General features: G+C 32.3%; 1 protein-coding gene across 3 annotated transcripts in view; it reads left to right on the forward strand.

Moving 5' to 3' along the window:
• The window catches only part of LOC145249497 (ras-specific guanine nucleotide-releasing factor 2-like), a 1,106,705-nt gene that overhangs the window by 460,494 nt on the left and 627,454 nt on the right, over positions 1-18,757 (forward strand). For all 3 annotated transcript variants that reach the window (XM_080111105.1, XM_080111106.1, XM_080111107.1), the window contains exon 3: positions 7,791-7,938. In XM_080111105.1, coding sequence (XP_079967231.1) covers positions 7,791-7,938 — 148 coding nt within the window. The remainder of the gene's footprint in view (positions 1-7,790; positions 7,939-18,757) is intronic.

The raw sequence follows: 18,757 nt of genomic DNA on the forward strand, positions 1-18,757 counted from the left end.
CTATTGAATGTCGAGCAGTGATATGGTTTTTGTATTTGAAAGGACGCACACCACAGGAGACTTTTGATGAAATGAAAGAAACTTATGGTGATAATGCCCCATCATATGACCTTGTAAAACGCTGGCATCGTGAATTCAAACATGGCTGGAAGTCTGTGGAAACAGCTCCCAGACCTGGTCGCCCCACTTCTTCCATTGATAAGGCATCTGTCCGTCAAGTTGAGGCTGCCATTTTGGAAGATCGGCGCATTACTATTCGCCAAATAGCCCAAGATGTCAAGATTAGCACAGTGTCTGTGGAAAATATTATTCATAACCATTTCCATATGTATAAGGTGTCTGCCAGATGGATTCCCAGGTTGCTCACACCATTCCAGAAGCGTGAACGCGTCGAGTGCTCGAGGATGAATTTGGAGATGTGCCAAGAAGATGAGTCAAAGTTTTTCAAAAGACTGATTATACAGGATGAAACCTGGGTCCATCACTATGATCCAGAGACCAAAGTCCAGTCAATGCAGTGGAAGTACTTGGACTCACCACATCCAAAGAAGGAAAGGGTGCAGCCCTCCGCTGGTAAGGTCATGCTCACAGTCTTCTGGGACCAGGACGGAGTAGTGATGACAGATTTCCTGGCAAAGGGTACCACAATTACAGGAGCCTATTATGCTTCACTTTTGAGGAAATTAAGTGAAGTTATCAAAATCAAGAGGCGGGGCAAGAACAGCAAAGGTACCCTCCTCCTGCAGGACAACGCTCCGGTCCACAACTCGCATGTTGTCAGATCAGAAGTATAGGCGTGTATGATACTATCGCCTCCCCGGGAGGGTTACTTGGTTGATGAACGTCTTGGGAACGCAACCAGCTCCCTGGGGAATAAACGATATCCAATGATATCTAACGATAGACACATGCTGGAAACATCAACGAAAACGGGTCGATACGTCGTTGGCTATAATTGTCTGGCATGGGTCGCATCTTGTGTGGTCATTGCAGGCATCTTCCCATCGTCGGCATTAATGGTATGCTCAAATCGAATACTTATATAAAATAGCGACAAATGCATCTTTATAAAAATATATATAATTTATTTGACAGTTAACAAGGAGGAAGCATATTTTGTCGACCCATCGCGTATAGAGATCAAATTTCAACTGTTTTAAAACAATGAAATTATATTTCATTTCTCTGTTTCTTCATTGAAAAAGAGAGAAAGGGAGTGAATGAGAGAAATAGAGAAAGAGAGAGAGAGATAGAGAATGGGAGAGAACAATGCGTTTCACGCGATGATTTGTTTCTCAATTTATGATGTCAACATTGTTTAACTTTTATTATGCACTGAATTCATAAACTGTTAAGTTTGCAGGTTGAAACAAGTAACATAGAAAGCAATACAAATGACGACTCAACAAACAAAGGTAGATCAAATAAGAAGTGTATTAGGAAAAGGTATATTTACAGGATATTTACATAATGGTGTCAAATAAGAAAGTCTTTGCTGGAGAAACATATCTGCTCTCGGCGGCCTTCGGTTGCTTCTGGTGAACACACACTCAGACTAACTGAGTCTTCCTATTTATGTGTAGTTACTATCCACATATGCAAATGAATGTGTGCCACCACAACATAAACATATGTCAATCTTCGAATGCGACTGTTTTAACCTTTAAGAAAGATGTGTCCGCACTGAATATGTATGTGTAGGTGTGTTTGCCTCCACATAAGTGCAGGCCAATTTAAACACAAGGTTTATTAATATAGAAGCCCTTAACTCCCTCAAAAGGGGCTACGTCATTGTGCGAGGCAAAATCAGCAAAGGTACCCTCTTCCTGCAGGACAACGCTCCGGTTCACAACTCGCATATCGCCAGATCAGAAGCACGGGCGTGTGGTTATGAAATCCGCCCCATCCTCCCTACTCTCCTGACCTTGCACCCTCTGACTTTCACCTCTTCCCAGCCATGAACTTGTTTTTGAAAGGAAAGCGTTTCCCAGATGGTCAGGTGGGTCAGTGGGTCAGGGGCATCATTTATTGCACGCCCCTCATATTTATTAGCTGTAAAGATTTGGAACAAACCAGTAAAAAAAAACTACCAAATAGAAAATATAAAGGATCTCCTTAACAAAGTTCACATAGACAATAGATTCAATTTTCTGAAAGTCGCAAGATTTGAAAGTCTGAAAAACACAATTTGATTATTCATACTATTCCTTGGCATTAAAAGACCTAAAAGGAATGGCATGCCATTAAAAAATAACCAACCAACCATTTCTAAAATGTACAAGGTGCCTTCAGTAAGATTCCAGACTTTTTTTTTGTATAAGTATTTAATATTGTCGTAGACTTTTGAAAATTCAGTATGTTATTGCATATGAACTTGCAAAAATGTTTATTTGAAGCTTATCACATAGTGCTTTCTAAAGAGGTAATTTTAAACAAAAAACTGGATGCGATACAAAGTTGTCTCCACAGAAATAAATTACTATTCTCGCGATTTAAACCTGGGTAGAATAAACTGAAAATAGGTATTATCAATAGACAGTAAAGTATATAGAACACACAAATCTAAATATGAAAATACGAAGGACAAAGTAATATAACAACTGAGTTGGCAGTAAACTTAACTTAATGCCAATTAAACGGTGTAAACTAAATAGGAGGGATAGCAATTACTGAAACTGTAATAATGGTTTTGGTAACTTAGCTCAAATTTTAGAAATTTGCAACGATTAAGGAGAAAATAGAAAACATATAAATAATTAAGTAAATTAATAAAAATTTAAAATTAGTTTGGATTAAATGGGAGGGGGCATTGGTTAGATGTGATACCATCCATTTGTAGGTGAACAAACAGAAATAAAATAAAAAATAAAAACATAAATTATAGAATAAAATAATTGATAATAAGAAGATATGACCCTTGAAAATCTAAGAAATTGAAAAACTTTAAATCAACAGTTAACTACCCTTAACTGGCCTTTACACAATTTAAAGTCCCATATATAAACAATTGAAAATAATAGATACACCATAAAATTACTAATTCATAATGTAATCAATATGATAAGATTTCACCCATCATAATCAAAATAACCCATTCGAAATAAATTTAGAGTAATAACCAAGTACCAAAAAAATTATAATTATTAGATAAATAATGGCATAACACTAGCAGTGTCAGAAATTTCGTGAAAACTATTTAATGATTCCACCCGCTATCTTTCGAAGCTTATAACTCCTCGTAATTCAAGCCCTATTTGTTTTCAATTAAAGGAGCAATGACCAAGGTTTCATTAAAAAAAAAAAAACAACGTGTTTTTTTTTTTTTTTAAAAAGGTTTTAAACTTCGGACTTTACGTTTAAATTTCTAAAAAACACTACTTTTTTGGATTTAAATTTGAATATATTATTTATTGATCTTTTATCTTCAATTTATGATATATAAAACTTTGGTACATAAATTAATTATTTACTTTTTAATAGACATTTGAAAATAGGGGGCGTGAATTAAAAAAAAAACGTTTGTCCAAAATATTATATTCGATTTATTGGAAAGAGCATAAAATTTCACATTGACCCTGAAAATATCGTAAAATTTTGATAGATTTTTAAAGTTTAAAAATTGAAAAATACTGAACTCGTAACATTCAATTAATTTCATTACTGTTTTTTAAAAACATATTTCTATTACTTTTTATACAACTTTAATAGTTTATTTTGGAAGTATAATCCATAAAGAAAATAAACAACTCACCTTCAAAAGAGAAATTACGAGTTTTTTTATATTTTATTTGCAGTTTCGTGTTAGGGGTGTCAAAAATTCCTACAAAAATTCTGATACACCGAGCGTAACACCTTAAGTTAATGTAATTGAATAATAATTTAATATGAATATGTAGACACCTGCGAGTTTTTCAAAATCAATCGAAATATAAAAACTTTTGAGGAATTAATTTACTTGAGACTAATTTTAATGCATTAAGTATAATTCTATGGTTGTAAAATAATTACGACGACTTATATGTGAATAGATTAAGTAATTCAGAGTTATTCCCCCTGAAATGGTTTTGGTTTATTATTCCATCGAAGGGAAATATTATTTTTACAATAATAATTATTACTCGTTAACATCCTAAGATTTTTTTTTACACAGTGGTCACCACTTATCAAGGCCCGGAAGCCACCACGGGGTAAGGGTTATTGCAAGTACATTACGTTAGTGTGGAGATTTGATGAAGTGTTTACTTAAGGGGGCGGTTCATTAGGAATTTGTTAACGTTGGACTTGAACACATCCAAGTTGTAGTCCGGTGGGAAGCAGGCAGACGGAACAGAGTTCCACAGGCGTGCAGTTCTAAGAAAAAAGCTTTGTTCATGGAATCCACGTTTTGATTTAGGCACAGATAAAGAGTGGAGGAAATTTTTCAGAGTGGATTCAGCTAGACGGGTGTTTTTCGTGAAAGATTGGCGAGGGGGGACCAGAGATTGGAGTTCAGACGAGCACCTGTCATGGAAATAACGATAAAACAATGATAGGCTCGCAACGTCTCTTCTGTGGGAGAGAGGTTGCAGGGTAGAGAAAAGGGCATCCCTCACAAAGCCACGAAGTCTATTTTGTACTCTGTCAAGGCAGGATAGGCTGTTTTTAGAAGCTCCTGCCCAGATATGGCAACAGTATTCCATCCTTGTATACCAACAAGGATTATATAGTTATCTTATTTTATTTTATTTCACATTATATTGTCGTATTTTATTTATTTTTATGTACAGAAAAATAGCAGTCTAGTATTACGTAGTTTAACATTAAAATAACCGAGTAATACACAAAATACGAAACTTTCCATGTGAAAATTTTGAATTTTGAGTAAACGTTAATCCATAACAAAATTACTTGAGATTCATTAATAAATAAAACACTAAAAATAATAAATTAAAAGTAAGAAACCATAAACCTCATTAATTCAGAATTTTTGTCCGGTTTCAAAATAGTCTAAATTTAACCATTCTCGCCGTAATTTAGAGCAAATATACGAAAATAGGCCACATATAAATTTCTTCAACACTGATGGTGGACATGTTAAAAACACGAGGGGGTGGTAATCACTGTCCGATGTAGTTTTAACTGAATAAAAATGTGTCAAAATACGTACAAACTTTGTATTTTTTTTCAAACATATCTGATGAGATGTAACTATGAAAATTTTTAAATAATATAAAATTTAAAATTGTCTGGTTTATGTCGAAACAATTGTAATATCCGAAAAATACAAATATGAACTTATCCCTTCTTTTTGTTGTTGGTTTTTGCCAGTTATCCAACGTAACAACCATATTTCTCAGCAATATGTACTAGGATGTACATCTACTAGTCAACCTACCCACAATTTGACACTAATATGTTTTAATTGTGACAATCCTTTTTTAAACCACAAAACCGTAGGGTGATATAGTGTGTCGTCTAAATATCACTTCTTCCACTTCTCCTGCTATTCTCGAATTCTTTCTTTCAATTGCTCGGAATCCTAATGACCGCCTATTATCCATCTTTAATTGCAAGAAATCTCGGTCGTCTTTGTGCGCATCTTTGTTCGAGGATGGGCAAATCTCCAGGTTGCGTATGCTCTGCAAAACGCCATTGTTGTAATCATGCAACGTTCTTTCTCCAGTCGTTTTATCTTCAAATTATATTTTAAGGTCGTCAGTCTAACATGACTACCCCCCCCCACATCATTGGTACAGATGGCTTGATAATTTTTCAAATTTTTTTTACTTACTTTTAGAAAAAAAATGCTACTTTCCACCTTAATATGAAAGTCCTTTCTTTTGCATGGCGCCCATATATATATATATATATATATATATATATATATATATATATATATATATATATATATATATATATGTATGTATGTATATATATATATATGTATGTATGTATGTATGTATGTATGTATGTATATATATACATATATATATAGACTAGTTTGTTATCACTTTGCTAAATCGTTCATCGAAACCGAAATGTTGTATTAATGAACTTAATGAACTTATAAGTTTCTTATAAACACGAGACAAGACCATTTGTATTACGTCATATAAATAAACATTATGATTTATTCATATACATACATAAATATTATCGTATATTCATATATAGGGAGCAATGTTCAATTTAATTGCATAAATTAATAAATCTTAAAATTTAATTGCATAAATTAATAACTATTACTATTTTATTGTATAAATTAATAGATATTACAATTAAATTGTATAAATTAATAAATATTACAATTTATTCGTAATATTTGGATTCATCGGACCACTGTTTTCATCTTGAGTGTGATTATCAGAACGTTTCAGAAAATGTAACCTCTGACCTTCTTCAGGTGCATCTTGTCGAACTCAGGACTGTTTCTTTTCCCAAGTTCGACAAGAAGAAGGTCGGAGGTTACAGCGATCGAAACGATGTGAAAATCACACTCAAGATGAGAACAGTAGTCCGCAGAATCCAAATAATACGAATAGCCAATACTCACCTCAAAAATTCAGAAACGTCATTATACAATTTATCTATATATTCATAATTTTTACGTACTTACGTGTGTCACGGTTTCCAGATTATAAATTATTCGATCGGGTGGTCCTATTCATTAAAAAGGGGGATAAAAGGTAATAACATACTACGAACATTAAATTGATATATAGCTTCGCTATTTTAATGTTTGTATAGAATGTTATCACCTTATATCCTCCTTTTTAATAAATAGGATCTCCCGATCACCAAAGACGCAATGTGAAAAGAAAAATAAATAAATGAAAATAAATGATGTCGCTTTTGAGCCGTACGTGAAACTAAAATATACCTTCTTAGTCCTCGGGCTAGGATCTAAGGATAGTATTTATTTTATCTAAAAATGGTATAATTATATCTGGGGTTTTCATCTGCACTGGCCGTTCATACAATGGAAATGTGTCACAGTCTCGTATAAGGATATTAGAGATAAACCGAAATTACCCGATATATTCTGACACTACATTAACCAGATTACTTAGATAAGTACTTTCACAGTTTTAACAAAAGGGCTACAATGATATCAAGGGGTCTCCATTCACGCTGAACGTCCATGGAATGCCCAGTAGTAATATATTACATGTGAAAAATTATCGTTTATCTTCAATATCCTTATAAGAGTCTGCGAGATAATTCCATTGAATTATTTTAATTTTTTTTTTTTTACATTGCATTTTCGGTGATCGGGACATCCTATTTATTAAAAAGGATAATAGAAGGTGATAACATACTACGAACATTAAATTAGCGTATCTATATACTAATTTAATGTTTGCAGTATGTTATAACTAGGGCTATGACAACAGCATATTCTTTTCATTGTTTTGACTCTCGAGTATATATACGATACAGTTAGAAACAGTTAATTAACCGAGAACCACATCACTCTATAAAAGCATATAAGATAACAACGGATACACACTCGAGGGTCGAAATAATGAAAAGAATATGCTGTTGTCCTAGCCCTAGTTATCACCTTATATCCTCGTTTTTAATATATAGAATCTCCCGATCGAATAATTTATAATATGGAAACCGTTATACACGTTAAACGTACTACGGTGTTAATATATAGATCATATGTTGTTGTTGTTTTTTTTAATCAGGGGAGGGGTACTATTTGTCGAGTGTTAAATGTTTCTTTCGCTAACCTTTCTGAACTTGTAGCAGACATACATTCAGATAGATGTATTGTTATTTTTGTTTCGCCTTTTCTGTTGCAGTTATAGTAAAATGATAGAAAGCAAAGAGGAATTGGAACAAAAGCACCTGCACCTATTGCAAATTCTCGACAGTGAGCGACAAGCCAAGTGGCACTACGTGCAGCAAACCGAGGAACATACTGCCGAAATTAAGAAGCTCAAAAATGAGGTAAGTTCTTTGCACCTTTCTCACTTTCCAACATTTCCCATTTCTGAGCCGCGCCGTGGTAAAAATAAACCTTGTTGAAACAAGACTACACACCCATCATATCTTATGTACCCGAAGATTCAATTGTTAGCATTGGTTTCCCCGATATTTGTCTAATCAGAATTCTTTCTAGAAAGACGTCAGTTACTTACGGGAAGGGCCAGATGAAGTTTGCCGACATCTGTATGCGAAACAGTGTTATGGAAACGACTGAATTCACCAGCGTCACATCCGAGAATAGGAATAAGCTATCTAATATCTTAGTTGGACGTACGTTATCACTCCACACACTTTAAAAAGATTAAATCATCTGATAATTCTTGATGCTTAATTTGATGTCGCTAAGGTAAAAAAAAAATTCGATTTTACGCATTTTTCAAAATGAAATTATGCTGCCCCGTCGACTAATACAATATGATTTCAAATAAATACGTACATTTCGTAAAAGTGACATTTATTTTATTGCTTAAAAAGTATTTAGCTAACAATTATTTATACGATCACCATCATCATCAGATGTCATCTTGGTCATCATCATCGTCGTATGAATTCAAAGATTCTATTGTTGGCATTCGTTTCCACGATATTTTTCTAGTCAGAATTCTTTCTAGAAAGACGTCAAGTACTTACGGAATGGATTATATGAAGGTGGCCAAGATCCATATATGAATAGTGTTATGGTAACGACTGAATTCACCAGCGTCACATTCGTGAATATAAATAATCCATCTATGTCAACGCTGAATCTGCCTGCTAGTCTAAAATAATGTTGATTAAAATAATGTTAGACCTAGATAGCATTTATGCTAACAAATCAAACTTTGATTCTTTCTAGCCAATTTTCATTTATTAATTTTATACCATGCTATTTGTACTTGGTTAAAAGTTATTTTAAAAATAATTAATCTTATCCGGTAGTTTCTTTTTATTAAGAAATTCTTAAAGAGTCACCTTATTAGAAAAAAAAATCAGTCAAGGGTGATAACTCGTATTCTTTTAGTAAGCGCTATCGTTCCTTACTTGATTTTTTTCTCATTTTAGGTTCATTTAAGGTTCATTTAAAATTGCGTTTTCAAAAAAAAAAAAAAAAAAGGTGGCTAGAGAGCACACCTTGAGTTTACTTGCGCCAGCCTCGCAACCATCGCTCCCCTTATTTTGTTCTTTAGTCCTCACATTCTATGTTTCTTTTTTATTATTACATTTACCCCCCCCCAACAAGGCACAGTGCCACTTTGATGTAGGGGATGCTATCACGGACATAAGTTGCAGGGATACTATGTAGGGAGTTGAGCAGCAAGTTCACATTACACTTGAACTTCTGCATGTCAGTACAGTTAGGGAAGCAAGAACCCGAAAAGGAGTTCCAAAGTCTAACAGTTCTGGGAATGAATCTATTAGAGTAGAAGGCTTTCTAACATATAGGGATCTCTACTGCGTATGGGGTGGGACTTTGCTGCTTGTTGGGTTTGTTGGGGATATGTATATCGAGGGGGTACAAGGGCTTGTAGTTCATCAGAGCATCCACCATTAAAATATTTGTAAAACAGGCAGAGGGATGCAAAATTTCGCCGACGGGACAGAGGTTGAAGCTTAGATGACAGTTCAGGACCTATCAGGTTGGTGACTCTCTTTTGAACCCTATCCAGGAGCGAGCGACTACTCGTAGATGCATCAGCCCAAATACTCCATACATGGTCGAATTGTGGCTTTGTAGAAGTACAAGACACTTCCCGGCGGAAGTAACTTTCTGACAAAGGTAAAGAATTGCGTTTTTCTGGGTCAGAATCTATCCATCTCACACTTATTGATGACTGAGTTTTTTTTTTTTTTGTGTGTTTGTTCTTTTTTTTTTTTGTGTTTGTTCTTTTTTTTTTTTTTACATAAGCACCACCACTTATGAAGACCCAGAAACAACTTGTCATGATATATTATTCTCATAGATAAACAGTCAGCATTGACTGAAATACATGAGGACCCTTACTGTACTTCTATTCCCAATGCTAATTGCATATTACCGTTTTAATTTTAATTTTTCAAATGAAGTAAAATATTATCTTTGCTATTTATGGATGTCCAGTAAAGAGGCAAATCCAAAAATATCATTATACAATAACGAAAAAAAAAATTAATAAAAAAGTAATACAAAATTAAGGCCACTCGAGGATAAGGGTTAAAGAGTGTACAGTAGTCAATGGGGCAATAAAGTAATCGTTAGTAATGGAAATTCGGTCAATTTGGAACGGCTCATCAAGAACTTGTTTACGTTGGACTTGAAGACAACCATACTGATTTTAATCTTGAAGTAGTATTTTTTATCGCTCCTTACATCAAGTGGCTTCTTGTCTTGTCTGGGGTGATTTCAATTAAAGAAACAAAACATGTTCATTCTCGGATGTAAGTACATACTCAGTGATACTGATAGTCTTTTAATTTAGTGAATACTCCTTCATTCATTTCGTATGAATCAGGTGATTTTTTTTTTTTTACTCACCTCACCCCAAACTAATTTGGGACCATGCCTAGGAAAGATTAACAAGATGTTGGTTTACATTACTTTTTAACTTCTGCATATCAGTACAGCCAGGGAAGCAGGTAGCAGGTAGCAGGTGGCAGGAAAGGAATTCTGAAGTCTAGCTGTTCGAGGGCAGTAGCTATTAAAGTAGAAAGCTTTCTGGCATTTATGGACCTTAACAGTGAAGCGGTGTGATTTTGTTGCTAAGCGTGTTTATGTGGATGTATACGTCGAGGGGGCACAAGTGCAAGGAGTTCGTCAGAGCATATTCGATTAAAATACTTGTAAAACAGGCACAGGGGTGTATGTTGACATTCGTTTCCCTGATATCTTTCTAGATAGAATCATTTCTAAAAAAAAAAAAAAGATGCCGGGTACTTGCAGGATGACCCATGTGAAGGTTGCCAACATCCTAAGTGAAAGTGTTTGTATGGAACGAACTGAATTCGTACTTGGTATACTCAGTTTCTCAGTTTGTTTCGTTAACCACTTAGCCATCGTCACCCCACAGTGAATCCTCGGACCATTTTTAATTTTTTTAACAGCAGCAACATCAGGCATGTACACATGACAATCCTTCCTAGGTCAATTGTAGCCGAAAGGTTCTCAATATGTCGCACACACATGATGAGAAATTTTCACAACGTAAGAAACATAGCAACATCATATACACTTTGCTAAACAATTGCATCCATACGAGTTCATGCATACAATTCATCTTGCTAGAAAAACAAGCATGCTAACGTATCAACATATCTTCATTTATATACGCGTAAACGCACACGGCGCCAACAGAAATAAACATATCTACTCAACTTATTCTTATGCACAAAATAACTCCTCATTTCAAAAGAACGTTATTCGACTCTTTGAACTGACATTTATTTTGTATTGTTTCGGCAAGTTGTTTATACAAAATTAGTATATTTTCATCTATTTCGAATTTAATACAAAATTGGATAATTTAAGACGTTAATATACGTCAGTAAAAAATAAAAACAAAAAACGCTTCTCCACAAGTCCATTGAGAGTTCCAAAACCGCAAGAAAACTGCTATATTTAACTTTTGTGCTCTATATGAAAATATTATGAATATCTTTATATATAAAAGGCCCTGTGTTTGTTTATGTGTGTGTTTTTGTGTGTGTTCGTTTCCTATGGAATCTGAAACGGTTGGACCGATTTTTGTGAAATTTCACATAAACATACTTTCTGTGTCTGGGAATGTTTTTTTTTTAGATAGGTTTTGTAGCAGACAAACGCTAACGATCAATTGATTTGATTGAAAAGTGGGCGATCTCACTAATTTTTATGACAATGTAGAATTGGAAGCGTGAAATATCTGTTGATCCTTATTCAATCCCACGCAACGTCGAGTCTCCCTGCTAGTAAAACCGCCGTTTAGTGGCCTGAACATAAGGCGATAAAAAATTACAAATATTGTTTTATTTTGTTGTTATTAAATACAATGTATATGAAGAACCATTTTGAGTTAAAATCTATTTAGTATTACGCTTGTAATTTTTAGAATATGAGTGTGTGCATATATATATATATATATATATATATATATATATAGATAGATAGATAGATAGATAGATAGAGAGAGAGATAGATATACATACATATATATATATACATACCTATATATGTATATGTGTGTGTTTCTTAATTTAAACATTATTAGCTACATGTGTGCATACATGTTTCTGTAGTGCTCTCTTATCGCAGAAGTAGCTAATAATGTTTATATAAACAAACATAATATAAACATGCTCTGACCATTCACTGAGCACTCTTTAATAAATACAAGAGTTTCAGTGGATTTACATCTAAGAAACTGTACAACCATTATATATATATATATATATATATATATATATATATATATATAATTATTTTTTTTTTACTATAATAATTAAATACCTACAGACACTAGTGTTTCATCCTTTCGGGAATCTTCAGTGCAGGGTGTCACGATTAATACCAGTCGAACGATTTGAACCCCGCAACACGAGACAGCTCTGGCTCGATTAGCGGAGACCTAATCCATAACCGCGTGAAATAACGTTGAATTTAAACATCTTAATTTTAAATGTTCGTTTACGTCAGTCAGACAGTGATCTAATTGCTATACGATGATCTATGCATAGGAGCTAATATATATATATATATATATATATATATATATATATATATATATATATATATATATATATATATATATAAGCTATAAAAAATATATATGTCAGTAAAGCTACACATAATGAAAAAGGAAACAAACCGAATTATATGTTCATCAACGTTTCGCCTTTATTTAATACTTTATCGAAATGATTAATTTGGAGAAAATAAATTACCACTACAGTATTTGAAAATATATTTGTTTTGTTCGTAATGTGAAAAAGAGTGCCTTGGTGCTATTTCAGAACAAAAAACAAAAAACATTAACATTCAAATTGTATATTGCCTTCTGAAATCTGAAATGAAGTTTTTTTCCCCCAAAACGCTATATACACTTTGAATGTTAACGGTTTATTTCGTTCTCAAATAGAACAAAGACATCCTTTTCACGTCACAAACAAAGCAAGTATATTTTCAAATATTGTACTGGTATTTTATTTTCTTCGAATTAATCATCCCGGGGAAGTCTTCAAATAAAGACGAAACGTTGATGAGCATATATTTTCTTTTCTTTTTAATCCCTCCATCTTACCGGAATATTATCTCTATTAATTTGCGTCAGACACACATAGATACACAATATACTTGTTTTGTTTTGTAATGTGAAAAGGGTGTCTTTGTTCTATTTAAGAACGAAAGAAGCCGTTAACATTCCGTTTCACGTTACAAAAAATAAACAAGCGTTGTACTGGTATTTTATTTTCTTCAAATTAATCATCTCGAGGAAGTCTTGATGAACGTATAATTTGTTTTGTTTTCTTTTTTATCCCTCTATCAGGCCGGAATATTATTTCTATAATTTGCACACACACACACACACACACACACACACACACACACACACACATATATATATGCGAAGGCGGCAACGTTAACCTTAATATCGCTTAAAAAAAATCAACAACAAAAAATACATAAACAGATAAATGATAAAAAAAACTAAAACAGTAAATTGTCTACGGCATCATAGCGTAATGGGTTAGGGCGCTGAACTGAAATACATAAGGTCCGGTGTTCGAATCCCAACAAAAGTCAAGCTACGCTGAAGAAGGGTGGGGCTCCGAAACACGCGTGTCCGTAGATTATGGTTTTAAAAATAATAAATAATACGTCCAAATAAAAAAATGGACGACTTTCTAAGAAAAACACCTGATCTCCGAGGCGGAGACGTTAACCTTAATATCGTTTAAAAAATCAACAACAAAAACTACGTAAACAGATAAATGATTAAAAAAATTAAGCGGTAAATTGTTTACGGCATCATAGCGTAATGGGTTAGGGTGCTGGATTGAAGTACATAAGGTCCGGGGTTCGAATCCCAACAGCAATCAAGCTACGCTGAAGGGAAGTAGGACTCTCGAAATACGCGTGTCCGTAGATTACTGTTTTTAAAAATAATATATATATATATATATATATATATATATATATATATATATATATATACACACACAATCTACTTCAATAATAAAACAGTAGGGATAATACAATAGTATTGAGGTTAATATACTAGGAAAATACCTTAGGCTAGTAAAATATTTCCTCCCCCAAACCTTGAAAGAGTTGGAATTCTTAATCGTATTTCGATATAATCAAATGGAATTTTACGTTTTAATTGATATTGAGATAAATTTTAAGTTTTAAATTTTGGGGGAAAAATTTTTTTTTTTAATTTAATTTTTAAATTAATTTGATTTAAATATTAAAGGAACTTAACAAAAAAAAATTTCAATCGAAATTAAATTTAAAATTTAAAATAAGTTAATTTTAAACTTAATAAAATCATCACCATCCGATAAATAAAAGGCGGGTCGTAAAACGATAGTTAAACGTGAACTCGTGATGTATACATATTTCCACTTCCGGTTATAAAATAGATGAGTATTGACTGAAGAGGGCTTGCTATGGATATCTAAAACGGTCCTAATTATCGGGCTTGAAACCAACGGTACCAATGACTTGTCTCATCTAACAACTTTCTGTACACAAAATATGAATATGCTCTTATTTTTCGGATTTTCCTTATAATTGAGCACTGCTGGATTTCTTTTTCCAAATTTCAAAAAAAAAAAATAATATATATATATATATTGATTTTAAGGTTATGAGGGGTTTTTAAGTAACATCGTTTTTCATGGTTCAAAAACCCTCATAACCTTTAAATCAATATCCTAGAAGCACACGTGGACTTTTAACATTATATATATATATATATATATATATATATATATGCATATATATGCATGTATATATGTATATATATGTATGTATGTATCTATCTAGCTATCTATATATATATATATATATATATATATATATATATATATATATATATATATATATATAAAGATGGGGTTAAATATCTGACAATTCATGAATGATATAAAAATCATTAACATTAATGGCTTATATATTTCATCTTTCAATTAAGGAGATCATCCTTAGGTCATAATTAGTTAATTGGTGTGAGCCGAAACATTGCAAAAAAAAAAATGTTGGTGCTAAAAAACATGCAAATACAGAAACAGAATTATGTGAATGCGTGCAGATGCAAGTTTTTACCCTTTTCTTTTCACACACACAAAAAAAAAACGAAAACATTTGTATTTTACACAATTGTAGGATTTGGGCTTTTTTCCAATTAACGAAAGGTGAACTAATATTAGGCATGACAATTATGCGTCTTTGTTAAACACAATCTGGAATTTTAAAAGCAATGTTTGTACGTTTATAAATTAGTAATTTTTTCTTTGTCTTAATAGAAAACTGGCTATTATGATATGGAATAACATAGCTAATCTATTAAATAGTCGATATGAAATGTCTATTAACCGTAATCATTTATTGAATTCTTCAGCAGAATATCTGTAAATAATATAGAGAATAATCAACGAAGTGACAGAAATCTGCATTATATTGATAAATGATAATATAAATATTGATAAATGATAATATAAATATTGATAAATGATAATATAAATATTGATAAATGATAATATAAATATTGAAATAAATACAATGATGTTAATTTTGCCCTATAGGTTCGGCAATTATCGGAAAAATCTCTGCATTTTCATTAAAACACGTATCGTTAGCAAGCTTTTAACCTTGAAGTAGTATTTTAGCTCCTTACATCAAGTGGCTTCATGCCTTGTCTGGAGCAATTTTCATAAATATATATTAATAATATACTATAAAAACAGTAACCTATTAAGTACAAATAAACAATGAATGAATCCTGATCATCTTATTGGCGACAAGACCGAGATATTAGAGAGGGCACCGTTTTTTATTTGGATTGCTCCATTTACTCGTGATCCAGTGTGTTGAGCTAGAAAAGAAAAAGTAGTATTCTAGAAGTTTTTTGTATGATTCGACTGAAGACTTAATGTTGGTTTAATGACTAACTACCAATTATTAATAGGATAACGCATGTGTTATTTATTTTGTTGTCACGCTTACGTCCGAGTAAATGTCATTTAATTGTTATGGACTTCCATTTCTTGTAATAAATAATTTCATCAAGAATTCTTCATAAGTTTTGGTTTCGGTTTCGATTATAGCTAAAGAAACTCAAGTTATATATATATATATATATATATACATATATATATATATACATATATATATATATATATATATATATATATATATATATATATATTCATAAGTTTTGGTTTCGCACCTGATGCACCCAAGTTATATGGATATATTTTTTATTCTTGAAGTCGCAGCTTTATAATATATAAAAATCGATAGAACATTAACTCTATAACAATATATACGACATCTGCAAGAATTAAAATATCATATTTAAGCGTACTTTACGACCGGGCTATGCCGGGCGTCCCCGCTAGCTTAGATAGATACTTTTGCAGTTTTAACAAAAGAGTTAAAATAATATCAGAGTGTCTCCATTTATGCTGGACATCTACAGAATGTCAACATTAATATATTACATATAAATGAGACCCCTGTAGAATTTTCACAAGTCCTGCTAGTACTAATCATTATGACAAATATTTAAGAGGCGAATTAGATCTATGATTACAGTTGATTGAGCTTTCATATCGATTGTTTAATAAACTAGTTATCCCTATGAACTCAAACTTTTGTAAAATGATTACCGCAAATTGTTAATCACCTGCATTCTATTAATATAATAAACTCCCCTTTTAAAAGTATTTCCTAATCGTTACTGGTTGACGTAAATGCCAATATTCAACGATCTAGGAGAGAAAAAAACAAAGACATAAGCACGTGTTGTGCGTCTGTAATCACTATGTACCTATTGGGGAGAGTGGAGCATATTCTCCACAATTCATACGATCAGACAAAAAGAGAACTAAAAAATTCAAATAATAGAAATAGTGAAAACATGAGAAAAAAATTTTTTTTTAAAAAGTACTTCAGAACAAACATTTTTTATGGATATCGCTCCAGAGAAGGTGTGAAGTCACTTAATGTAAAGAGCTAACAAAAGCGAAAGATAATCATCGCAGAGACAGGAGATGCTTGTTGACCTTTAGCTTAAACAGATCAAGATTAATAATAGGAGGAAAACAGTCAGTAGGAAGAGAGTTCAACAAGCCTGTGGCATTTGGGAAGAATAAGAAGTTGTATTTCAACGAGGTACAAAAACAGTGAATTGATGGAGACCACTAGACCAATGAGTCAAACGATCCGGAACAAAAGAAGCAGGTAATAGATAAGACAATTCTGAAGAACACATACCATAATAGTATTTATAGAAAAGACTAAGACTAGCAACATCACGTCGAATAACAGAGCTTCAGCAATTATTTCATTTTTGCAAAAAATCTCCACAAATGCTCATACGATCTCCCTTAAGACCTATTATTCACCAGAAAATGGTCGATGTAGGCATTACCAGGAACTGCTTAATCTTTAATTTTGATTAAGTCTGAGGAGCACCGCTTTTCCAATACGGATCCCTGGACATTAGATTGGACTTCCACGAGATCCAAGGCGAAATTAGACAAGTAGTGGACTACTGTATCCTCTTTTGTGTAAATTTCTACCATTCTTTCACTACATAGCAAATGAAACATAGTTTTATTTTTTCTGAAATTTATAGTATTGAATTGAATACACTCTCTTCACATCTCTCTTATTTATGGTGGAATACATAGGTTTCTGCTGAATCCAGCCATTGTTTTTGATGCCAAAAATTTAATGAAAAACATCAAAAGATCAGTAAAAAAAAAACAATCAATTTTCAAACAACACATAATTTTAAACACTCACATAAGAAATTGCTTTGTATATTTATTTTTATTTTTACTTATACTTATGTGCCGAATGGCAACATATATATATATATATATATATATATATATATATATATATATATATATATAGTGTTATAATGGAATAATTCCAGAGGAAATCCGGGTATGAGAGCTCAATGTGGTAAACAGAGCAATAACATAAAAATATAAAATAAAAATATAAAAATAAAATTAATTTTTATATATATATATATATATATATATATATATATATATATATATATATATATTTTATTATATAAATATTATTATTATATTATACCAGACCTGTTCACACTGAAACACTTATCACAATATTCTGTGGATCTATATTAAAAAACCTTGTTAAACTTTGTGACATATTTTCATTCTATGGAGGTCAAGCGCGAATTTATATATATATATATATATATATATATATATATATATATATATATATATATATATATCAAGACATCAAGGAATAGATTGATAGCAACAAATAGTGTATTTCATGAAATATACTACTTGATACGATCAATCTATTTCTTGATGTCTTGATTTTGTTAAAACAATATATGAATGCTCAATTATGAAATATGATAATTTTGTACCTATTTACTATGCCTCCCCACGGGACAGAGTAAGACACCAGGGTCGTTTTTTAACGTGGAGAAAAGGTACAAAAATAAAAAAAAAATTGTCTCAGTCGTGAAGGACTGCTCCTTCACCGAAAGAGAACAAGAAATGGAAGTGCAGCATCTGAAGAACAGATACTACACTTTGAGGTATTTATTTGCTCCCCCACCGAGCA

This window comes from Euprymna scolopes, chromosome 28 (genome assembly GCF_053919585.1).
Source record: "Euprymna scolopes isolate OS-2025 chromosome 28, ASM5391958v1, whole genome shotgun sequence".
Taxonomy (NCBI): domain Eukaryota; kingdom Metazoa; phylum Mollusca; class Cephalopoda; order Sepiida; family Sepiolidae; genus Euprymna; species Euprymna scolopes.